A 26665-nucleotide genomic window follows, 5' to 3' on the forward strand; every position below is an offset into this window, starting at 1 on the left:
TTGTGCACAGCTGGACATTCCTCGTCTGATATTTACACAAGTTTTCTTATTTTTTTTTCCTGTGGTTTACGGCCTTCCTATTTTCATTCGGTTTTTTGTTTATTTCTGTAATTTCTCTAATTTACCAAGGTCACTTTGAATTCTGACCCACGCTCTGAGTTTTATTCCGTAGTGTGATTTTGCACACTAAGGATAGTGGTGTTTCTCATTCCAGGCTGTGGATGAGGGCCTAGAACTCCAGCCTCCCTAATTATTATTTTGCTTTTCCCCTGCCCGGGTGCTGCTCATGTGTTTTCTTTCAGCAGGGGGGCAGGGGCGATAAAGGTGGAGCTCTGAGGAAGTGCTTTTGCTGCTTTTGGTGTCATCTGTATTTACCTCTCTCCCCCGCTTGCGCTTCTAACCAAAGAAGGATTCTACTCTTTCATATGATGGGTTGCCAAAACATCTTGTTCACTGAAATGAAAGTACTTTGTATTTTTTTAAAAATCAGCAAAATCTTTGATGTTCATGTTTCTTGCATTTATACCTTGAGTTAGATGGCATGACTTCTTCATGGGAACTTTAATTTTTCCATGAGGCATGAAAAGCTGCAGTGATTAAGGTCACACAATTCGATTTCGTGGCAGAACCTTGGATTCTGACCGCCAGCCCTGGGTACTTTTCAGAGTCCACCTTGTCAATTTGCATCCACCTCATCACCCATAATGAGTTCATTATTTTATAGGGGTTAAGCCTATATTTGCCCTAGGGCTTACTAACTGGAAAGTCCATTCGTTTTGTCTATCCACCCAAGAGTCCTACTGTCAGCCATCTTAATTGCTGTGAATTCATCCTGAACACATTCACTGAGAACCTACTATGTGTCAGGGGCTTTGGAATGTACCAGCAGCCATAATACTATTTGGATGTGATTGAACAATTATAAACCTTCTCACATGTGCTTGTCTCCTGTGCCCTTTGATGTATGCAGTACTGTGATATAGGTAGGGCAGCTTGGGTTCAAGCCCACAGTCCTTGGTAGTATTTGTTCCATACTTGCATTGACGGGTTAGCTGCAGAGGTAGAAGGCTGGAGAGATTTTTCTTTCTTTTTCTTTTTTGCTTTATTAAGGTTTTCAAACAGAGCTGCTCCCCAACCATCTCATGTAGAGACTTGTTAATCTTCCTCTTAAAGGTTATTGCCAGTCTGCCTTGTTGATGCTTTTTACATTGTGTCTCATGACTGAGAAAGAAGTGGCCTAAGGGTCAAAGGGCTTCAAATAATTGCTTTTCTTCTTCATAAAATGTTAATAGTTAAAATTATATAAAAACCAAGGACTTCGGTTAATCAAGAGATCCCATCAAGAGAATGAAAAGGCTCTCCAAGAACCTGGAGAAAGTATGAGTAACCATATAACCTTCTAGGATTAGTACCCAAAATATATAAAGAGCACAAAGCAATAAGAAAAAGACAAACGTTCCAGTATAAAAAAGGGCAAATGACAGAAAGAGGAATTTCACAGAAGAGGAAATATGAGTTCTGACATATAAAAAGTTGTTTGACCTAAAAAGGAATGGTGCAAATGCAAATTAAGGTTGGAATGGGATGCCATTGTATTTGTACTGGACTGGCCAAAATTAAGAGTCTGATAATCTCAAGTGCTGACAGTTATGTGGAGTAATGGAAACTCATGACTATAGTTGGTAGGCTATAGTAAAATGGCACAAGCACTTTGAAAATAATATGGCACTGTCTTGCAAAGTTGAACTAGTACTATCCTATGAACAAGTAATTTTCTTTAAGGCCTATACCCTAGAGGAAATTTAGTATGTGTTTGTAGTAGCAAAAACTGGGAAATAGCCAGAAGTCCATTGGTAAGAGAATAGGTAAATATACTGTAGTAATTTCACACAATGAAGTGTTGAACATCAGTGAAAATGTATTCTCAAGTTTTATGTGATAATATGGAACTTGGTAAATCTTGGCACTGTAATATTGAATGGAAAAAAGCAGGTCCAAAAATATGTCATGTATTCTATTGTATAAAATTCAAAACCAAGTAAAACTCAACAATCTCTCATTTAGGAATACGAACCCATGTGAGGACGTGATTTAAAAAATGCAAGGGGTTATTTATGAGGATGAGGAGGAAGATGACGGGCTTGACGAAGAGACAGATTCGAGAGCATCACAATTGTTTTAGACCTTATGTTAGCTTATAGAGTCATACGAGTTTTTCTTATTATGATGACTCATATTTTACAAAATTCTTCTGTATGTGTTTGTACACATCATGCATGTTTAAGAAAAGTAAACTGATAATTTTATTTTCCTATTGGTCAAGGGGCAACACATGAAATGCATTTATGTAACAGCATCTTCTTTAGTTCTTTCTGTGGTTACTGCCTAACCTAATTGTGAGTGTTTCCCGCAGTGTCCTTGGCTTTCCTGTGTGGCCTGAAGCATGCGGAGGAGAGCTGTGAAGCCGCCAGCCACACATACGTGCAGTGTGATTTGACTGTCACTGTGGGGACAGAGACACTGCCCCAGTCATGGCCTTACCTCTACATTTGTGAAGAAAGTCCCCAATGCCTCTTCGTACCAGATCATTGGACAGAGTCAACGTCCCCCTGGTTCTCAGGCCTTTTCATCAGGTAACCCTGTCTTCTCCCTCCCTGACCTTCCCCACAAATGCATGGCCAATGGACAGATGGAACCATCAAGAACTGCAGGCTGTGTGGACACGGCCCCCAGGGCCTACCACTCTTGTGAGAGGGACCATTCCGTTGTGGATTCCAGCCAGTCTGCATATCAAAGCATCTCCTGTCTTTTCAAGTGTTCGAGAGAACATCTGAAAAATCTGCCCAGTAAACAGCTCACTTTGTTCTTGCTTAGATTTTAATATTTATCTTCCGATCCAAAGCAACATCTGGTGAATGCCAATGGGGAAAAAGATTAGACATTATGAAAAACAGAAGGCTCTTTTCCCTTTTCCTTTTTCTTTTCTTTCCAAACAGATTCACAAGTATGAAAAAAAGTCATAGAGAAATCTAGCAGATTGCACAATGTTTATTCAAAAGAAGGGGGGATGTGCAGGCAGAATTACTGTAGATCTAGGATTTAGGAGCGATAAGCTTATGAAGATTTTTTGAACTTAAAAAAAACCAAACAAATCAATACCACCACTTTCCAGGTAAAACCCTCTTTTCTAAACACGCTTAAGGAAAACGTGTGATCCTGTTGGTGACTCAGGACAGCCTTAATTTCCGCCAGCAGTTCTTTTCCCATGCAGTGTGAAATTTTAGTGCCGAATGTCGCCCTGCACTCTTCTTTATTTCTTATCTAGATAGAGAGGTCACACCTGGTTGTTTAATGAAGGCCTATCTTCCCATTCAAAATTAAAAATAAACAAGACTCATTACCCAGAATGAAAGAGATAACCAGCACTTTTGCTGACAGTCTGACTTTTTGATGTCCCAAGACAGCCTGTGTTTTAGGACGAATCATCACCAGAGAGAGGTTTGTGTTTAGCCAGAGGAAGAGAGGAGCCTCCTTGGCTGGTTGCTTTCTGGAAGGTGTGAAGAACCCTGTTTAGGTCATACAGGGAATGGGGTACTGGCGGTTGTACTCAGGCAGGACTGGACTTCAGAACTCACGAATGCTGGATACCAAGAAACACATGTCAGGTCCTAGCTCAGCTGAATATGAAGACTTCCCCAAATCCCCCCAGCAATTCTTTCAAGTTCTTCTATGTTCTTCTCTACTCAAGAAGTTGCTGAGGGAACAGCCTCAGACCCTATTAAAAGTGATGCCCTTCTTATTGATATCATTTGGCAATAGGCACTGATCAACTTAAAAGTCTCCATTCCCTGTGTTCTAGTAATTTCACTTCTAGGATTTTAAGAAGGCAGTTAGAAAGATGTAATATTTATGAAAAACTACATTTTTTGAAGTTTTAGGTATAATAACAAAAAATTTGGAATGAAGTATTTAGTATTAAAGGATGAATTTAAATACTAATATCCTAGGAAACCTTTAAAAATCATGATGTAGAATATTTAACTGAAGATGGAAATGCTTACCATATGTTGGGAAGTAAAAAGGACAGGTCTCAAAATAGTGTATCGATTTAATCTTTTTTTAAAAAGATTTTATTTATTTATTTATTTATTTATTTATTTATTTATTTATCAGAGAGAGAGCACAAGCAGGGGGAGCAACAGAGAGAGAGGGAGAGGGAGAAGCAGACTCCCCACTGAGCAAGGAGCCTGATGCGGGACTCGATCCCAGGACCCTGGGATCATGACCTGGGCTGAAGGCAGATACTTAACCAACTGATCCACCCAGGCATCCCTGTATCGATTTAATATTAATGGTGTATATAGTACATATGTTTCTATACACATATAACAGATGATCAGAAAAAAGACTAGAAGAATGTATTCTTAAATGTTGAGTGCCTACCCTAGGTGATTGGAGTATTACTTACATTTATTCATTGAGTTTTTATGAATTTTTTTCATGGAACATATACTAATTTAATAACCAGAAAACAAACTATAATTATACAAGTAGTATTAAAAGTTATATGCCAAATGGCTTACCTTGTTTCCTCTTAAGATTATGCTTGTGAACCTGGAGAACTACTTGCCATTATCTTTGCAAGGAACTCATTTCCATTAAATGCTTTATCCTATCCGCTTGCCAGCCACTACCTCTATGGATCTGATGTTATTTGGCAAAGGTAGACATATATCTGTGGCAAAAATATGCCCAGTTCATCCATCCATCCATCCATCCATCCATCTATCTGTCTATCCATCCATCCATCCGTCTATTCAGAATTTATCAAGTGTCTACTATGTTGTAGGTACTGTGCCAGGAGCTGGTAACTCAGTGAGGAACAAGATGGCAAAATCCCCACCTTTAAGGGTAGAGGAGGAAGCCAGACAATAAACAAGATTACATGTTGTGATAAGGGCTATAATGTGATGGAAAATCATGGGGGACTACTATATACACTGTGCTCGGGGGAGGCTTCTCTGGAAGGTCTTTTGCTGAGCTAAGGAGAAGAAGGTGTCATTATGGATGGTCAGGCAGTAGGGGCAGCAATGCAAAGGCCCCATCACATTTTATGAACTGTCAGAGGCCAGAAGGGTAGGAGTAGAGTAAGAAGGAAGGAAAGTTCTCTACTTGAGCTCTGGGAGGTATTTAAGGTCTTGGAGGCCCTAGTAAGGAGTTTAGATTCTATTCTAAGGACACACTAAGTATCTTTCCAGAGTCACACAGTCCAGCCTTGGCAGTGTCAGGACTGGAACCCAGACCCCTTGGTTGACAGTGTACTTGGCACGATGATGTGCCTTCAGCATCAGCAATGAGAGCCTGGGCTGAAGTGTGTGGTTCAGTGAGATTCCAGAACCACCAGAAGCAATTTCAGGCTAAGTGAGGGAGACAGAAACACTGCAAATGTTTTTGATGCCTATCCTAGAGAGTGCGTGCATGATTACCTGCTTACTTTTGGATCTGATTAGACCAACTGAAAGAGCCACAGATTAGGAGTCAGGAAATTTAGGTGCTAGAAGTCTCTTTTCCACCATTTGGACCAAAAATGTTTATCACATTCCCTCAAAATAAATATTTATGTGCGTGCGTGTGTGCATGCACAACTATATTATCTACATTTGTGTATGTCTATATATACACTATTTATACTTAATTCATAGGATTATTGTGGAAGAAAACACAGAATAGTAGCTATTAGGAAACTTCTAAGTTTCATAAATGTTAGTCTATTGATATCCTGGTGTCTTGGCTATTTTTGATGATGGACTTTTAATGAAAAATAACCTCTAATGAGATTACCAGGGAAAGATACAAAACGAAATATGATCTAAAGCTTGTAAAAAAGTCTAAGCTAACAGAAAGTGGTTTTAACTCTTTCAGAGCAAGAAGAACATGATTATGGAAGACAGTGCATTGCCACTGACAAATGAGAGGATTGTTGGGTGACTTAACCCATTTTTCTCTAGTTTTTGCAGATGAAGAGCCTAGAGAGGGCAGAGGAAGGCTCATCAACAGGTAGAAGCTCAAGACCAGAAAAGGTTGTACAGGAAGTTGGTCACTCCTTTCCTTGAGTTCAAGTCTATATCCCAGATCATTTATATACTGAGTACAAAATACTTGCTTGTAGGATTGAGGATCATTAGTTGCTGGCAGTGAACATGAGTAGGGGCACACAACAGATAGAGGAAATGGCCAAATACTCTTTCCCTTGCCTAAAAAGGGAAAAAGGGAATTCTGGAAATTTAGACACCTAAGCTTGTGTTATCCCTGACAAAATTCTAGAATGAATTATTAATCATATGGTTTGTGAGCTTTCGGAAATAGAAGTACAGATCTCCCTTGACTTACAACGGGGTTATGACCTGATAAACCCATTGTAAGTTGAAAATACCATAAGCTGAACATGCATTTAATACACCTAACCTACCGAACATCATAACTTAGCCTCACCTACCTTAAACATGCTCAGAACACTTACATTAGCCTACAGTTGGGCAAAATCATCTAACATGAAGCCTATTTTATAAGAAAGTGTTGAATGTCTCATGTAATTTCTTGGCTACTGTACTGAACATGAAAAACAGAATGGTTGTATGGGGATAGAATGGCTATAAGTGTATCGGCTATTTATTTTCATGATCGTGTGGCTGACTGGGAGCTGCAGCTGCCCAGCGTCACGAGAGAGGATTGTACCATATATCCCTAGTCAGGAAAAGATCCAAATTCAAAATTGGAAGTGTGGTTTCTACTAAGTGGGTATTGCTTTTACACTATCATAAAGTCAAAAAATCCTAAGTCAGATCATTGTGAGTCAAGGACTGTCTGTAGTTATCTGGGTACTGGTTCATAAGGAACATGATGGTGTGGTGAACCAACTTTATTTCCTTCCTGATATATTTATAAGTGATTTCTGGTGGAAATAGAGAGAGAGAGAGCCTCTCCAACTATTCTAACAACTCCAACCCCCACCCCCAGGCGTAAAAGGAAGGTTCTAGCTGCCAAGCCCAAAGTGGCCTGCTGCCAGCACCAACTAGCTTTAAAGTCAGGTGTTTTATTTGGAAAATCCATGTGGACTTTGCCTTCTATTCAATCATGTTTCCATATTTATCTAAATATTACATTACATTTTAATTTACAAGTTAAATTACTTTGCTTTTCTTTTCTGAAACTTTGAGTACAAGTGACACTTTAGGAGTGAACATTTTATTTATCCTGTGGCTCTGTCTACCCGCTGGATCATGCATGGCTCAGCTAAATGGATTTGTAGTTACAAGACAGGCTCCAGGTTCAAAACGCATTTGAGCAATGGATCTGTATCAGTGAGATGACATGTAATTCCCGCATTTACATTTCAACAATAATAGCGCCAACATCAGTACCACCAAAAACTGTAACTTTATTGGGCACTTACTGTGTGCCAGATTCTTTGCAAATCACTTTGTAGGCTGCATTTCACCCCATCCCCTCAACACCTATATAAAATAGGTACCCGATGATTATAACTCCATTTTATAAATGTGGAAACCAAAGCTTAGAGAGTCATGTCTTTATAACGTCCTATAGAAGGTAGATATCTGTTCGGGGATTCAAATCTAGCTGGTCTGCTTCCTAGCCAAACCTCTGCATGCTAATGCTTCTCAGAAAATCAGTTGAACAAATACAACATGGCGAAATCCTCAGGCATTGTGGCTCTGAGACTCTGAGTTTACCACCATCTTAATTTCAGCATGGGGCTACAAAGCAAGCACAGTGTTAGGTGTCATGGGAAGGAGGACTCAGGTAAAAGAAGAACCACAGCCCCGGGGGCCAGCTCAAGCTATGTGTGTTCAGTTCTGGGCTGCATAGTGTTAAAATATGGACAATCTCTAGTAGGTCTAGAGCACAGTGGGTGTGGAAGCCCTGACTTGGTGAATACGATGCTGGGAATATTTTACTGTGAGGAAGAGAAGACTAAGTAGGTGTGGTAGTTCTCCTTCTTGGTATTTCTAGCAAATTGCGGGAGAAACCATTTTGACATTAATTTGAGAAGAGATGCTCTAGTTCGACATGATTTATAGTTTCTCAAGCAGTGACCTTTTGTCCTTTCCGTGGCCCTTGCTGGTCTTCCCATGGGATCTGCCTTCTTCGTGCAGATGTTCAAACAGCATCTCAAAACTCGAGAGTCCTGCTCTAGGAGACAGGACCCCTGGGTTCTAATCTCGGAGCTGCTGTACTTCTGTGTTTGGCTTTATGCAAATCTCCTGATCTCTATCTCTTTACGTTACATTTTTTATGCCTCTATCTACTTTACTGGCCCAAATGAGATCATACGAATGAAGTTGTTGAAAAGTATGAGACATCATGCATTATTGTTACTAATAATCTCTGAGTTAGTTGCAACAATGCCTAAAGCCAGGATTATTGTTGAATAAATATCACACCTGTTGGGGACTATAGCCTGCAATATCCACACTTTCACCTCCTCTAGACAGCGTATTTTTAGACTTTCTGTAGCGCTACACTGCTGTTTTTCATTTTAAATCCAGTCTGGCTTCTCTCCTTAAAGCAAGAGGACTTTTAAAGCAAGTGGCTGGTAGTATAACTGGCACATATATCGAATCTCCTTAGTCTGGGCTGTTAAGTAAGTTTAATTAATTTACTAAGTTAATGTTCCACTGCTAGCAACAGAACCTCATTGCCATCAGCTGGGGAGAGGGAATTGAAAGCCTAAATGAGCTCATTTTTTCACAGTTGGAATTAGGGACCAGTTAGCCAGTTGTGTGGGTTTTCCAATTTCTCCATCTGCCCTGGGGGGATTCAGGCAATTCACTCCCCCAACACTAAGTGTGAGTAAGAACAGAAAGAGGGAAGGGAAAAAGAAAAAAAAGAAAAAAAAAAAACAACACCTCTGCCCAACATTTGCTTCCATTTTTGGAACTGGAAGTATTGTGTGCACATTGCTTGTTAAGTTGTGCTTTGGAGAAGCTTTTGCTAATGTTCCTAATAGATTCGGAAAAGAGAAAGGCCTCAGTGAAAGATATTTACCATGTGCATTTTCATTGCAGCGTGTGCAGATAAAAGGAAAACAAATAAACAATAAAAGAATGGAAACAAAATTACAGAAATTTGCAAAATTTGACAAATGGTGGCCTGTAGTTGCCACAAGCTAATGGCTTGCAATGATTAATAAGAGTAAAAATAATTGCATTTCATTAAGATTGATGACACCCCATTTAACCTCCCCTCTCGTTTCAGCCCTAAAGTGGAAAGAGATGAAGTTCTCATCTATAATAGCTCTTGTAACATCGCCATGGAAACTGAGGCAAAGATGGAGTGTGAGACGCCTAATCAGCCAATTACCGCCAAGATTACTGAGATACGGAAGAGCCGGGGCCAGAACACTCAGGTATAATCAAATCTTTTTTACAGACTGATTCAAACAGCTCAAATTAAATTTGTAATATTGTGTACATTAAAAAAACAATTTAGTCCAAATGGCAGCGATATATAATATTAAATGCTCTCAAACTTTGAGAAGCTGGTCTAATGCACAACATCTAAATTCATAGTTAACTATGGTTAATCATATATTTTCTCAAAAACAAATGAGTGCTGCCTGGGCTCTTTTAAAGCAAATTCTGAACAGATAATCTCCTCAGTGTTTTGTCCTGCTCTCCGCGTGCATGTTTGAAAGGGGCTCTCTGTGGTTTATTTCTTCACGAAATAAATGGCCCTCAATTTAACTAGGCCCTTCTGGAAGGTTTCAAAAATCACTCAGCCATCCTCAGGTGGTGGGACAATGATGTCTGCTGGTCCATCTGGCTCATCTCTTCTGTGGAGGGCATAGTGGAAGCTTTGCCTTTTGAGGGCATTACGTGAAAATCAGAACTGTAAAGCACTGCTGGGACTCTTTACCTTAATTTATCCGTTTTGACATCATCTAAACCACTCTTCCCAGTGGCTCCCCGAAGAATGTGCTCTTCAAAGTCCCCCCTGAGAGATTCCACAGCCTCCCCAGGGAATTTTCGAGAATCGAAATCAGAGGCTGAGGGCTCCTTGGAAATATATCAGATAATCTTTTACAACTCTCTGGGCTTCTCGTGATACACAGATAAAAAATAATATTTATTGAGCACCTACTCCCTTAGGTGCCTTTTTCATTATGAAAGCCATTCTCAGTTTTCCTCTTTTTGTCTCCTTTATTTGGAACAAACATTTACGGCGTGCCCATCATGTGTCACATACGACCCGAGATTCTCCAGTGAATGTAGCTTCATTCAGTCAAACCTTCCCAATACCAAACTATACTTCCTGGGTGGGTAGGCATGGTTTTTTCTTCCTTTCTTTCTTTCTTTCTTTCTTTCTTTCTTTCTTTCTGTCTTTCTGTCTTTCTGTCTTTCTTTCTTTTTTGAATAACTTCAGACTAGTGTCAAAATGTATGCAATTACAAATAATACAACGTTTCTGTTCTTCCTTAACTCTTCCCTGTCTGCCTCCTGCCCGCCGCCCCCGGGGGCCTCCCTGACCTCACCTCCCCAGGCTCCTCACACCCCTTCACCTTCCCTGCAGGGAAGACTGCACCAGCCTGTCACTTCTGGCTTCCTTGTGTCCCCTGAATATGCCTTTTCCTTTCAGTCCATTGCCCATTTTATCATCTCCGGGACTACAGTCCTCGGATCATAGACTCCCCCTCGCTCCTGTGCCGCTTTCTTGCATTTGGCTGTCCGTGACGTCTCAAATGTTGATCACGGGGCCGCGGGTCTGCTGAGCTGCATTGTGTATCAGTGTTGTACTGTGGAACGAGAGCTGTGGGACACCGAGCAATCTCTACGTCTTCCTGGGCCGCAGTCTCTGTCTGGGCAATGATGTGAGTTATTGGGATGCTCATGAGAGCAATGCCAGTGAAAAGAAAGGAGAGACAGGTTGCACGGTGCTGAAGAGAGGGCTTTGGAGCTAGACTGTGGGGACTTGAACCTATCACTTGCTACCTGGCGGGCTTCAGACAAGTTACTTAACCCCTCTGTGCTTCAGTTTTCTCATCTGTAAAGTGGGGATAATAATAGTACCCGCCTGATAGGATTGGTTGGATGTTGGTGTCCTGACATGTGAGCCGCTGCATCTGCCCCTCCCGCTGAGTGGATGCGCACCGTTAGCCATCCCTAGCAGTGTCCGTCCGCTAGCAGTAGTGCTAGGAAATGGTACGGCATGATTTCTCGGGGGCGCTTGCGCTTCGACCACACTGTTTTGCTTCTTAGATTTCATTTAAATTTTCATCATCTCAAAGAATAATTTTGAATTTTTTTTCGCCAGAGGCTTAATTGCCTGTCTTCTTTAAATATTTGTGCAGCATGTATTTATTGAGTTGCAGCCATTGTCAAGGTTCTCTGCCATGCTCTGAAGGAGATTAAAAAAAAGTAACATGGAAAGAGACCCCTTTAGGGGATAATAAGGAAGAGAGACCACATAGGAAGTAGGTAAGGTTTGAAGAAGGACACATAGAGTCAATTCATCACAGCTGGAGGAGAGGTTGTACACCCTCTAGACAAGCCCCTTCATTCAAGAGCTGAGTTAACTGAGGTCCTTAAAGAGAGGTGACCTGACAAAGGTCACACACCTAGTAATTTGGCATGATAGCCTGTGTGACCATCAATCACTATGGGGGAAGTAAGCCATTCAATCTTTAGGAGCCAGAAGGGCATGTCTGTCAAAATCTACTAGGCCAGTGCCAGTGTCTAGGAGACCCCAGTCCTGGGATGTCTGGTTACCCTATGGATGTTGGGATGTCTGGCTTCCCAGCTCGGATGTGGGGGTGACCTGTCATTTGTGTTGGCATACACAATTGCCATATCTGGACATGGATCTGGGGAAAACCAGTGCAGACAGGTGCTTAACCAGGGCTAGAATTCAGGTCTCCAGCTCTAAGTACTAGGTGAGAACTTGGAACACACGTTCCATAGAATGTTAATAAATATTTTGTGATAAAAGTGTTCCAAGGTCAAATGCATTTGTGAAAACTGGGCTAAACAAAGTTATATATATATATATATATATATATATATATATATATATATATATATATATATTTTAACCAAAGGACATTTGAGAACATTCCACATGTAAGAACATAATGGGAGTTTCCAAGAGAGAGCTTTTGTGTGGAGTATTATCCAAACTTGTTTGTTCATGGAACACTTTATTTTTAGAATTGAGGTTCATATCTGTCCTGCTGTTCTCACTTTAGGAAATGTTGCTCATGCCATGCTCTTCCCCTACCATCAAGTGTGGGATCAGAAGTGGGAAAGATTATTTCCAGATGGAGCAGCCATCTAGGTCGGCTGAAGTACGTGGCATTTGTATCTTGCCTTCAAGAATGGGCAGGGTTTAGGCATTTGGGGTTGCGGAGAAAAGGTGTTTCTGGTAGAGGAACCACTATGGACAAGTCACTGAGGCAAGAGCCCATGGGAATAGTGAAAAGAACATGATGTGTGTGAAGGGGACTAGTGAGTTCTAGGTTTGGGAAGGTAGGATGGGCTGGGGGTGGCAGGTTAAGAGTTTGGCCCTTGAATTCATCAGGTGACGGATCATCTTCAAGGAGGCCCCGCAGGATCACAGGTGTGCTTCAGTCACATTGATCTGGTTGCTGGGTGTGGGATGCCCTGGGGAATCTAGGGGAGGCAGGATAGAGATAATTGAACTAGGGAAATGATGGAGAGAATGGAGAGGACGAACACACACAGTAATCTGCACTTGATAATTTGTGTTAGTCAAAGTGTTCAAAGATATGGAAAATCAAATGGGGCAGGTAGAAAATGACATGCTGACTTTCCAAAATGATCTTTGCAAGCTTTTGAACTCTCTCTCTCTCTCTCTCTCTCTATATATATATATATATATATATACATATATATATAGATATAGATATAGATAGATATAGATAGATATATCTCTCTCCCTGCTCATGACTCCCAAATTGTAATTTCCATCCCAGAGCTCTTCTGAACTTTAAATTCCCGAACCTTAAGGCCTACTGATATCTTCATTTGGATATGGAAGTGGCATCTCAAGTCTAGCAGGTTCTAAGTTGAACTCCTGATCGCTGCTGCTTGTCCCCGCTATCCCCCATCCCCCACCGTCCTGGACCGAGCTGGTGTCAGCTCTGTCTTTTCAGTTGCTCAGGCCATGGAGGTATCCTTGATCCTCTGAATTCTCTATCAAATCCATCAGGAAATTATGTTGGCTGTGTCTTTGTAGCAAGTTAGCTATCATCATCACTATCACATTTTGCTGAGTGTTACAAGGCTCACCCAATGGGTCCCCCTGCTTCCACCCTTGCCTCCCTTCGGTCTATATTAATGGGGCCCTAATGATCATTTCAAAATATGTCAGATGATTTCACTCTTCTCAAAAACTTTCCAGTGGCTCCCAAATTCTCTTGCAATTAAAAGTCAAGTCCTGACATTGACCTAATGGGCCATTCTCTGCACCAACCCCCTCCTCCAATTCCTCTCTGCCTTCACCACTGATTTTTGTCACCTTTGTCTGCTCTGTTCCAAGCCACTGGCTCTTTGCAGTTTCTGGACCATGCCAGGCTTGCTTCCACACTGAAACCTTTGCATTTACTGTTCCTTCTGCTTGAATACTCTTCCTCCTCCTTTTTTTAAGTACCACCTTTCACTTTTAACTTTTTGCTGAGGAGTTACTTCCTCATTGAGGTCGACACTTACCATTCTATTCAAAACTGCAACCCAGGGCGGCTCACCCCATATATCATGCTTGCAATTGCCCTTACTCTGTTCTTTTTTCCCATAGTCCTTACCACCTGCCAATATACTACATAAGTTACTAATTTATTATGTTTATTATTTAGTGTCTGGCTTTTCTTGCTTAGAATATGACCTCCAAGAAGGCAGAAATGTTTGCCTGCTCTGTTCACTGGTATATCCCCAGTAGCTAGAACAGAGACTGAATGAACTGTACTAATGAACAATATAGAAATGCAAATGAGGATAGTTAAAAGAAGCCAAATCACATGTTGCTTCTCTAATCCTATCCTCTGAAGATTATATCTGAAAGGAAACACACACAAACACATACACCACAGGTATACACACATACATTTGCACACAAACATGTTATTGTGTTATTTGTATTATTCTTCAACTTGTATTTTTTAAAAAAATCTAATGGCACTCTAGTATATAAGCTTCTTGAATAGAAGAACTTTATCACTGCTGTTTCCAAATGCTTAGAACTATGCCTAGTACACAGCAGATCTCATTAACAATTATGGAATGGATGAATAGATTTATAAATGAATGACTACATCATGGTCTTCTTTTCATTTTAGCTCAGGTACATTCTTCTTTTTTTCAGAAGACATTGATTACGACTACTATGTATCACTGTGATACATTGAAACAAGAGAAAGTATATTAGAACGAAGAATCTGAAAGAATGGGTGCTATAAGACAATCTGTGGGTTTGAGGGATTTCTGAAGGACAAATTGGGTTGGATGCATAGAGAAACCAGAGCTGAATAAACACAAACCACAGTAAGTTTAGAGAGAGAACTGATAGAATACAGCTATACTCTTCTATGGAGCTCTGGGAGAAATTCCAAGCTTGAGTCAGGGCAGACATTGAGTCAGGGTAATTAATGAAAGGATTGCTTGTGGGAATTGCTGGATTGACATTTCTTTTCTTTTTTAAAAAATTTTTTAATTAATATATAATGTATTATTTGTTTCAGGGGTACAGGTCTGTGATTCTTCAGTCTTATATAACTCACCATAACACATACCCTTCCCAATGTCCGTCACCCAGCCACCCCATCCCTCCCACCCACCTCCACTCCAGCAATCCTCAGTTTGTTTACTGAGATTAAGAGTCTCTTATGGTTTGTCTCCCTCTCTGGTTTCCTGGGTTGACATTTCTTCTCTCTCTCTCTCTCTCTCTCTTTCTCTCTCTCACTCCCTCTCTCCCTCCCTTTTCCCCTCTCCTCCCCTTTGCCCCTCCCCCTCCCTCTTTCCCTTTGTACAGGAAAGGTTAGATCTGTGGCTGTCAAGGTGAAGCCTTAAGAGTAGCTCGTAAAAAAAAGAGGAATTATTTGTTTGGGAGCAGGAGATAGGTTTGGTCTACTGTGGATGTTAGGAGCGCTCTCAAACTCAGTTAAATCCATGCAGCTCTGAAACTCTCTGGAAGGGCGGAGGGGCAGGAGCACAGCATCCTCTCCATTTTTGCCTCCAAGGAATTCCTTTACGTTCACTTGACTCATCCAGATGTTTTACCAGCAATTTCAGTTGTGATAACTGGAAGAGGTTTCTCTGAACATCTGATCTGCCATATCAGTGGAAAAAGAAGTCTGAAAACAGTGCTGTTAACGTTATCTGGGAAATGATTTTAAACCTGGAATCCTATATGCAGTACTATTTGGAGTAAGAACAAAGTAAAGACATACACACTATACAAAATTCAGAAAGCTTATCACCCTTGTGCACTCTCTGAAAAATGATGTACTCTGGCAAATTGTAAAAGGAATCCAGGAACGGAGATGATATGGGATACAGGAAACAGTAATGAACCAATAGCCCCCAAAACAGCAAAAAACATAAAAATCGTTGAAAATGTGGCTATGAAGCTTAATATAGCTAAGAATGGATTTTTAACCAGAGTCGGGGACCTGTTTCATGTAGGTATAATAAAAGGAGAACAAGAAACAGAGGCATAAATCTCTTCTTTGATAAAATGAGAGGACATTTATAACACAAATACAAGTATTATATGAAGATGAAAAGTAAGAGAGGTGCAAATGATTTAGTGGGGTGGGGTGGAGGCAAGTCAAAATTAAGTTCCTGCAAAGGGAAATTTAGATAAAAAGCAAGACAGTTTGCCCCCAAAGAACCCTAAAGAAGCTTTAGATTTAGAGAAATATAAGTACCAGGAAATAGGTCTGAGGCAGGGTGCTAAAAGCTATGTGTGTGTGGGGTTATTTGAAATCCCCTATAAAGAGTGTCTAAATCCCTAGGACACCTCCTGACAGACCCAACCAGACATCTCTTCCCACCCCTCCCTCCAGGATGCAGAGGCAAAATTTGTGGACAAATTGGATTAGTAAGATATTAGTGAGGCACTTGATGCCAAACACAGGGAGATGGGGATGGAGGCTGGTACTGAAATCTGGCAGATGAATGAGAAGTCTGCCTGCTCATTAGAGAGAGGTCAACCTCCTCTGATACTGCTATGTTCTTTCCTCTGCCCAGCTCAGAATCCTGGCAACCCAAGTTCTCCTCCTTCTAGAAAGGAGACAAAGATCCTTCTTTGGAGAGATTAAATTACAGTAAAGACCCACAGATTTTGACATTAGGAAGCGTCATGAAGTCCTGCTTGCACAGATCATCCACTTAGATTTTTAGTGCCTTGCTCTTAAATGTGAATGTGTGGGCTTCTGGTTTTGGCCATGAGAGAATAATGAGTTTTAGACTACCCTCCTGCCATACGCAACTGCAACTACGTAACTAGTCAAAATGTATCAGATAATAGTCAGCACAAGGCTGTGATCCTTGAGAGAAGGGGAACACACCAGGAGAGTGGTTTTCTGCCTGGGAGCACAACTCCAGACACAGCGCACTGGGAAACAGAACCCAAGCAGAGAGAAGAGAGAAGCAGTTTCACCAGCAGGAGCAATCCAAGATTGGAGTACAATCCAATTGTAGGGAGCTGGTATGGAAAAGGGGGTAGAAGTAGGAGGGATAGAAAAATATTGAATGAAATAATGGCCCCAAATTTTCCAACTTTGATGAAAATTACAAACCCACAAATCTAAGATTAATGAATCCAAAACAGAGGAAACATAATGAGCGAGATCCATTACTGGAATTCTCAGTAATGTTAAAATGTTAGTTCTTCCAGTTAAGTTCTATGCTCTAAATTAATATTAAGAGTCAATTCAATTCCAATAACATCCCAACAGCTCCCTCCCTCCCTCCCTCCCTCCCTCCCTTCCCTCCTTCCTTCTATCCTTCCTTTCTTCCTTTTTTGGGGGGGTAGAAATTTCTAGGCTGATTTAAAAATTTTATGGAAACACAATGAATAGCCAAAACTGCCTTGAAAAAGAACAAATTTTGAGGACTTAACACTGCCTGATTTCAAGTCTTACCAGAAAGCTCTGATAATTTATTGGAGCTTTATGATCTCATTTGAAAGAAGGGTTCTATTGCTAAATGTATGTTTGAAAGTTCTTGCCACAGCATCATGAAACCCAGGAGAGGGGAAGGATTGAGGGACAGTGCGATGAGGTGTACCAAAAATAACATGATCAGGAGATCCTTAGTAATATTTGAGGCTGTAAGATGGCATTGGTGGGGAGAAGACCCAGATTTTGGAGGGTTAGGGAGTGGCAAGTAAATGCAAGCAGGATGTAGATCACAAGCAGGAAGAGAAAAGAAGGATGCAGATGAGTATTATGGCTGGGCAGCACCTTCTTCATGCCCAGACTCACCATCACTAGTGCTAGAGATGGTTTCTTCAGTTAAAGGTGCTTGGATTAAAGCTGTGATCTTCAAGTGTGTTACTCAACTCGATAAGACCAAGACTCCATAGGGTTCTCACCACATCCATTCATCTAGTGACCATAGAATAGCTCCCACACAACCCTGATGTCAAGTGGCCAAATCACCATCTTTTGGGAAATACTTATATTTTTAAATTTACCTGGGCTCTTCAGTGCACACTTCCCTCAGGAAGATTGTATTTTCCTTAAAATTGAAGGATTTCTCTCTTGGGAAATCCAATAGTACCGTCTCAGGAATTTATCTTTTTAAATTATTTAAATTATGTGTATTTATTAAAATATCTTTTCTCCCAACTAGACACTAAATTCTCTGAGAGTGGGATCCATATTGGATTCCTTTTTGATGGACAGATGGATGAAGGTATATATCTGCACTGGATTATTATTTAAAAAGCAAAATCACATTGCTTAATTTAATCTTTACTTTTTGTTGAAGGGGATTCTCCTAGAAGATTAGTGTAATACAGCAATGTGCTAGATTTTACATTTTAAAAATAATGTGTATAGCTAGATAGACACTAATTTGAAATGACTTTCCATTCCCTAATTGGTTGTTTTCCTCCTATTACTGAAACACAAAAATACTTTTCTGCTGTTGTTTCTTCTTCTCTCCTCTCCTTTTGATTTTCCTTCCCTATTTTTTCTTTTCTTCTCTTACTTTTTTCTTCCCCTCTCCTCCTCTGCCCCCTGTTCTCTCCCTCTCCTTCCCTCCCCTCCTTTCCTTCTCCTCTTCTCTTCTTATTCTTCTCCTTCCTTTCAAAGCCCTTTTTATTCCTTGTTTATCATCAGACCTGTGTGCCTGTGGAGGTAGGTGCTACTGAAAGCAAGGTTGAGCTGGTTGTTAGGCCAGACACCTAAGATGTAGGAACTCAACCATCCATCTCTGACCTGGAGGGAACTTACAGAATCCCTTGTGCCTGTAGTTTCTCTGTGAAGTGAGGCCCCTAAGGTATACTGGTTACCTGTTGTGAGGGCAGGGTGAGTTGGGAAGGCAGGTGGCTTCACATCTGAAAGGGACTTTCCCTCCTTAGGATGATTAGGCAGATAGCAGAGATAGATGGGTTACATGATGAACAGGACTCCTGCGACCTGGCTTGTAGTTCTAGAGATGTCCTGTCTGATTCTGAGTGTGTGGCAAGTCACTTAACTTTTCAGTTGATTAAAGTTAGTACTACCTGACTTCCAGGTTGTGGAGAGAGGAAGACAATTCATATAAAAGGGTAATAATAGGAGGAAACTAAGAACTCAAGATGATCCTGAGCTCTGAATAAAAACTGGACTTAAGGCTGAGCCTCCTACTTACTTATTGTATAACATTGGGCAAATTTTCTTGATTTCAGTCTGTTAAGTCCTACCTCATACATGTAGAGCACTTAGTGCAGTGTTTCATTCATAGGAAGTCTCCATAATGTGCTGGATATTACCACCTCTGCTTAAATACAGAGCGGGACTCTGCAGTTCAGAAAGATAGTGAGTGTGTGAGTGTTCTGCACACTGTGATGAACGGGTAAGCTGTTATCATTTATGGCATTGTTTACTGTGGTGTTGTCATAACCAGAAGTGGCTATGTAAAAGGGGACTTGTCACTTTTTTGAGCCCAAGACTTTGAAGGCTTCTTTCTCTTGCTCTTTTTTTTTTTTTTTTTAAGATTTTATTTATTTATTTGAGAGAGAGAGAATGAGAGAGAGCACATGAGAGGGGGGAGGGTCAGAGGAAGAAGCAGACTCCCTGCTGAGCAGGGAACCTGATGCGGGACTCGATGCAGGACTCGATGCGGGACTCGATCCTGGGTCTCCAGGATCATGACCTGAGCCGAAGGCAGTCGCTTAACCAACTGAGCCACCCAGGTGCCCCTCTCTTGCTCTTTCTTTAAGAAGAGGGAATTCAGGCAATGTTTAGCCTGAATGCAGGCTTAAATTCATCTGAACAAATTAATTTTGCCTCTCTGTTTCTCAGGGACTCTTTGTATTAAATGAGTTCATGACATCTGCCTATTCCTTTCCCACCAAGGTATTTTAACAACAAATGAGGTTATGGTTTCAAAGACTCTATCACATTTTGGCCAAACAAAGTCCTTATTCTTAGGCATTATAATATCACTGAGTAATTATTACACTACCATACAGGAGTTTAAATCATCTTAGGTAAATTTGTTCTTAACTTTTATCTTAAAATAATAGTTTCTATTCTCATTGGAAAACAGTGAGCTTTATTAGCCCGGTGAAAATGACTCTATTAATGACAGGCAGAGGGCAGTCCCATTGGGACATGACATGATTATTTCCTTCTAAAGTGCAGCTTCGTAAATGGAAACCGTTCTGGTCTAAATAAATACTGTGCGGAATTTTCTCAGGAAACCTAATATCGTGAAAAAATACATGGGCTCATTTTGGGTCTGATTATGGGAATGTAATGATCGGATTTCTTCTGAGCCTTTCCAAATATGAGACTTTAGCTAGCCTGCAGATAGGCGTAGGTGCTAAGAAATTGCTTTGGGTGGTAGGATGGCCCCATAATAGGGTTCTTTAGATGCTATAGGGGCATTGGGACTTGGTGAATGAAGAACCAGAAATGTTCAATTTAGCCTGTTTGCTGACTCATTGGTGACCTGAGACAACTTAGTTTTCTAATCTCGTGTCTCAGTTTCCCCATCTGTGACATGGGTGGATTATATGGAAGCCCTTAGCCCTTAGTGAGAACTGTGATATATGAATATGTTACATTATCAGTATATTGAATCCTTCATCTGAGAGAAAAGCTTGCTTTTTCAGAGGTTTATGAGTTCATTTCCTGGAGACATTATAGTGAATCACCATCTTCCTGAACCCGATGAGGAAGAAAGGGGACACCCAACTATGAGTAGGCTCCCTTCCCAAGCATGAAGGGTCACAGATAGTAGTTGAATGGATTTCAGAAATTAGATGTAGATTAAGGGTGTGTGTGTGTGTGTGTGTGTGTGTGTGTGTGTGTGTGGTGGTAAATGATGTGGTGGTGTTTGTGTTGGTAGAAGTAACAATACGAGTTTCATAAGTGTTTGGATATGTGGCTTCTTACTAAGCATGGTAAACATTTTTTTAATTTTGCTAAAAGCTATGAAATGTTATCAGTTTTGAGTCTCATATATATAGCATTTCTATTTGAAACAGCAAATAATCATCCCAGTCTTGAAATGCAGCAGGCAACTCAGTTAATTTGGAAAACTGGGCTTTTCCACTCAGTGATGTCCTCTTGGAAATCTTGTTTGCTCAGTCATTCATGTTCTTCTTCAAGGTCCTTACTGTTACTGCCATGACTCTGAGGTCTGCTCCTTCTTTGAAGAGTCACACAGTACTGCCTCTAAAATGCATGTCTTTAGGAGAGGCATGTGGAGAGCCTTGTCAGGCTAGCTAGAGTACCAGCTGGAACCCTGAGGGTGAAGAAATTTGGGTGAAAGTGATAGGAAGGAAATCTCATTTTAGATGAGGGAGAATGTGGTTATTCAAACACTGAAAGTGTCATGGAAGCAGACTTCATCAGCTGAACATCCGGCTCCGAGAGAAAGAACTCCTGTCTCTCAGGGGCTTGCTTTAGAGGTGGAGAGAAGGGGGACCAGAGGGCGCCTGGGTGGCTCAGTTGGTTAAGCAACTGCCTTCGGCTCAGGTCATGATTCTGGAGTCCCGGGATCAAGTCCCACATTGGGCTCCCTACTCAGCGGGGAGTCTGCTTCTCCCTCTGACCCTCCCCCTCTTATGCTCTCTGTCTCCCATTCTCTCTCTCAGATAAATAAATAAAAAATCTAAAAAAAAAAAAAAAATAAGGGGGACCAGAAGGAGAGAAGCAGGGGTGTTGTGTAGAATTAAGAGTACTGACCTGCTTTTTGATAAAAACTGTTATGGAGGTGAAGATCTTCTTTATGGCATTGTCATTTGTAGGAGTTGATTGATGTTAACTTGTTTTTGGGTCTATGAAATGGTTGTCTCAGGCATAGGCTTTCCTGCGTAAATTTGGATTTTCTGCTTCTTTTCCTACTGGTTCATTTCAGCTTTGAGGGGATTGAACTAATGTCATTGGGCAGATCAATGGAGGGTACGTATGCCCTACTCCACTTAATAGTTCATTCGGTTACTGTTGTCCTGCCATCTTCATGGATTGCTTTGGCCCCTGGTAGGGCAGTTAGGATCTCTTTTGGCCCTTTGTTGGTGGCTAAAGTTTGTTGATGGCTAAAGTTTGTTGATGGCAGGCTACTGGTGGGGTATGATGAAGGTGTATCTGACCCCAACAATGGTTCAAGTTCTCTCTCTGGCTCCCCTTCTCTATGGAACCATCATAAATGCAAGTCAAGGGAAAAATATGTGGATGAGGGAAGCTTTTCCATAAAATATACACCAGGAGATCACCTCAGCTTTACTAAAATGAGGGAAATGTGTCCTTTCTAAAGGAGGAAGGAAGGAATTGTATAGAAGCAGCCATTTAATGAGGGAATAAGTTGCTCATAGTAGCTTATACGTTAAAAAACATCAAAAATGAAAAACAGGAAAGGCATGTCTTAATTCTGTTGATTTGCCAAAGGAACTTCTGGCCTTTCTAGGATATGATAATCACTGTACTAGTTTCTTCAGGTTCTCTTTTTGATGGGAGATGCAGATATAACTCAGAAGGAATCAATGTGAAGTATTTCCTTACTTCCAGTTAAGTGCTAGGAACCTCCTACGATTAATAGATATTTGAGTGATTTTCCAGAACTGTCTCTCTGTTTTAATCAAGAGAATGTATCACAGTTCTGCATTTAGTCTCCTCTGTGATAACCATCTCTAATATCCAGTTCTCAACTATTTTGAGCACAAGGAAGCTTTGCACTTTCCCACCCTTTTAAGGTCTGATGGGCCATATGAGTTGCTTAGAATGTGGGTAGAGGCATTTCATTTCTAGGGCTTGGCTCTCCAGCCCTCTCTTTTCCTTTGCCATGATGACCAAATGGCTCAGAGCACGGGCTCGACAACGTATAGAGGACAGTTGTTTTACTCTGGAGAGTTGCTAACATTCAAGTGGACTTTGTGTGAGCAAGAAATAAGCACTTATTGCATTGTGTCTGGCTGGATTTGAGACCATTTGTTACTGCATATAATTTAGCCAGCCCTAGATGGTGACTAATGACATCATCTTTCACCTTTAGCCTTGTGGCTTACCCACAGCCTTCCACACAGTGTCCTTAATTCTTCTCTCTGACCACATGGAATCATGACCTGGTTCATGTTAGTGGCAGGTGTGACAAGCTGGAATATGAGATGACAGGTATGATGGACTGACAGGATTTAGAGGGGTAAAACCGGCTTCTTTCTATATTCTTGTTTCCCACTTTTCTCCCCTTTCACTGGTGGTGTGCTTACGTCCTCACTCATGGTTCCTATCAGCTGAAGATTGTGGGATTTTCTCGTGCTGAGAAATGAATCACTTTCTTGGGTAGTGTTGTTGCAAACTTGGGGAGTTTGTGGGGACATATGGCTATATATATACCACATCTTTATCCATTCCTCTGTTGGTGGACATCTGGGCTCTTTCCATATTTTGGCTATTGTGGACACTGCAGCTATAAACATTGGGGTGCATCTACCCCTTTGAATCACTATGTTTGTTTCCTTTGGATAAATACCCAGTAGTGCAATTGCTGGGTCATAGGGTAGTTATATTTTTAACTCTTTGAGGAACCTCCATACTGTTTTCCAGAGTGGCTGCACCAGCTTGCATTCCCACCAACAGTGTAGGAGGGTTCCCCTTTCTCCTCATCCTCGCCAACATCTGTTGTTTCCTGACTTGTTAATTTTAGCCATTCTGACTGGTGTGAAGTGGTATGTCTTTGTGGTTTTGATTTGTATTTCCCTGATGCCGAGTGATGTGGAGCATTTTTTCATGTGTCTGTTAGCCATTTGTATGTTTTCTTTGGAGAAATATCTGTTCATGTCTTCTGCCCATATCTTGACGGGATTTTTTTTTGGGTGTTGAGTTTGAGAAGTTCTTTATAGATTTTGGATGCTAGCCCTTTATCTAATATATCATCTTTGAATATCTTCTCTCATTCTGTAGGTTGCCTTTTAGTTTTGATGATTGTTTCCTTTGCTGTGCAAAAGCTTTTTATCCTGATGAAGTCCCAATAGTTCATTTTTGCTTTTGTTGCCCTTCCCTCTGGAGACGTGTCTAGCAAGAAGTTGCTGCAGCTAAGGTCACAGAGGTTGCTGCCTGTGGTTTGATGGGTTCCTGTCTCACATTTAGGTTTTTCATCCATTTTGAATTTATTTTTGTGTGTGGTGTAAGAAAGTGGTCCAGTTTCATTCTTCTGCATGTGGCTGTCCAATTTTCCCAACATCATTTGTGTAAGAGATTGTCCTTTTCCATTGGATATTCTTACTTGCTTTGTCAAAGTTTAGTTGACCATAGAGTTGACGGTCCATTTCTGGGCTCTCTATTCTGTTCCACTGATCTATGTGTCTGTTTTTGTGCCAGCACCATGCTGTCTTAAAGATTACAGCTTTGTAATACATCTTGAAGTCTGGAATTGTGATGCCTCCAGCTTTGGTTTTCTTTTTCAACATTCCTTTGGCTATTCAGGGTCTTTTCTGGTTCTATAACTCATGTTCTCTTATTTGTCTCTTTAAATTTTACTTTTTTAAGGAAATTTTTTTTAAGGACTTCAATCACAAGGGAAGTAACACAACTCAAATGGACTTAAATGATGAAGAGACTCCCAGAATGGCTCACAGAATGGGAAAGCTCAGGAATCATAGGTATGGCTTGATCCAGCAGCTCAGTGCTCACTACTGGATGGCCCTACTGACCAGAGGGTCAGATTCAACCTAAGGCTGCCTCTTCTGTGCCCGCAAGATGGCTGCCAGCAGCTCCCAAGGCTATTTGCTCTCGTCTATCTTCACGTTGCATGGGAATGAAAGGGTCTTTTATGGGTACAGTCTCAGAAGGAGGAAGCTGCTTTCCCAGAATCCGCCAACAAATATCTCCTCATGAGTCATTGGTCCAAATTGAGTTACTTGACCACACTGCCCTGTGCACAGAGAGATAGGCTTTGGTGGTTGTTTATGGCCAATGAGTGTCCACAGTGGACCTTAAAATAGACCTAATCCCACCCCAACACCTGGGTAAGAATATTAGAGCAGTGATGCCTGGAAGGAAAATCTTGTGGTTGTTGATGAAGGGAAGCTGGAGAATGGAAATTGGGGGGATCAGCCAATGCTTGACTACAATGGCCTCACTTTTCTCTTAATGGCTCTAAACTAAGGCCTCTTCCTCTGGTCCTCCTCCCTGATCCTTTTTGATAACTTAATGCATAGCTATTGCATAGCATTTTGACAGGTGTGAAAACAAAGCACCTCTTCTGTATAAGAGAATTGGCTCTAGAGGGTATTATGCTAAGCGAAATAAGTCAGCAAGAGAAAGAAAAATATCATATGATTTTACTCATATGTGGAATGTAAGAAACAAAACAGGTGAACATAGGGGAAGGGACAGAAAAATAAAATAATACAAAATCAGAGAGGGAGACAAACCATAAGAGACTCTTAACTCTAGGAAATAAACTGAGGGTTGCTGGAGGGGAGGTGGGTGGGGGGATGGAGGAACTGGGTGATGGGCATTAAGGAGGGCACTTGATGGAATGAGCCCTGGGTGTTCTACGCAACTGATGAATTACTGAACTCTACCTCTGAAACTAATAATACACTATATGTTAATTAATTGACTTTAAATAAAATAAAAAAATACCCAGCAAGATCTACCTATTAAAAAAACTGGCTCAATGAGAAGGAACCATAGAATTGGTAAATCTCCCTTAGAATTCAGTAGAGGGGTGCCTGGGTGGCTCAGTTGGTTAAGCGACTGCCTTCGGCTCAGGTCATGATCCTGGAGTCCTGGGATTGAGTCCCGCATCGGGCTCCCTGCTCGGCAGGGAGTCTGCTTCTCCCTCTGACCCTCCTCCCTCTCATGCTCTCTGTCTCTCATTCTCTCTCTCTCAAATAAATAAATAAAATCTTAAAAAAAAAAAAAAAGAATTCAGTAGAGTGTTTGCTTTTAACAAGCAAACAAATGAACAAGCAAACAAGAAAGCATAACGAGCACATAAAACACATATACCTTCAGTAGCGTGCAGGACCTCAAAATCCGTTATGGTTTTTGGTGATGTGCAATCTTCCTGATTCAAAATGATGGTAGTTGTTTTTATGATGTACCAGCTCCTAAAGGTGGTGGTTCATCATTCAGTTCTCTAATAATAGAGAAAAGAGCCATCTAGGGAAAGAAATGGTCTGTTATAGTGTTTGTTTCTCATAATGGGTCCTCCCATACACTTTACAAATACTAATGAACTAAACCTCTCAGTGTCCCTGTGCAATGAATATCTACTTATATGGAGTGAAGTTGACAGAGCCAACTGACTAAAGCCCCTCCATGAATGAAGGACCCCGACTCCTGGGCTCACAGGTCCAGTACTAGTTGCCCAAAGGCACCGCCATTCAACTGCTTTCCCTTCCCAGAGGGGAAAAGTATGCACAGCCAAGCAGAAGCACATATCTTTTCTTCTGTTCCTGCCTGGCACTGATTAATATGAGTTTGAAGGACACTACCTGATGATTTTACTCAGACATTGAATGTCCCATTGGAGAAAAAGGGTCTGTGGTCGAGTAAGTGTGAGAAATGCTGCAGATACCATTCCACTCTGGGAGTCGTGACACTCAGTGACATGTTAGAGGCGTGGGGAGTCCTGCAGAAAGGGACGCAGTTTTACTCTGCTGAACTCTCCTTCCCCAGACATCTTTGGTCATGAAGATTTTATTTATTTATTTTTTCCATGCAACCCTATTGACTCCCTGTGGGAATTTCAAATTCGATCATTGTAAGGGAAAAATCTCGTTGTCACATTCTCTGATTGTGGGTTAACCACTGAGGGGTTCTAGGATTTTACAGATCCAAAGGATGTAATCTCTTCTACTCTGGTTGAGTACATTTTCCTACCTATAATGTAGGACTTACCATCATCCCCCAATCAACTTTGTTCCAGGGTTGAGACAAGAAGTTCTTTAAAAGTGTCTTTTAAAG

General features: G+C 41.1%; 1 protein-coding gene across 1 annotated transcript in view; it reads left to right on the forward strand.

The window, feature by feature from the left end:
* The window catches only part of PKHD1 (PKHD1 ciliary IPT domain containing fibrocystin/polyductin), a 440651-nt gene that overhangs the window by 75194 nt on the left and 338792 nt on the right, over positions 1-26665 (forward strand). Inside the window, exons 33-34 of the mRNA XM_032410150.1 lie at positions 2414-2633; positions 9277-9427. Of these exons, the coding sequence (XP_032266041.1) occupies positions 2414-2633; positions 9277-9427 (371 nt within the window). The remainder of the gene's footprint in view (positions 1-2413; positions 2634-9276; positions 9428-26665) is intronic.

Source organism: Phoca vitulina, unplaced genomic scaffold, assembly GCF_004348235.1.
Source record: "Phoca vitulina isolate PV1807 unplaced genomic scaffold, GSC_HSeal_1.0 scaffold11, whole genome shotgun sequence".
In the NCBI taxonomy this organism is placed as follows: domain Eukaryota; kingdom Metazoa; phylum Chordata; class Mammalia; order Carnivora; family Phocidae; genus Phoca; species Phoca vitulina.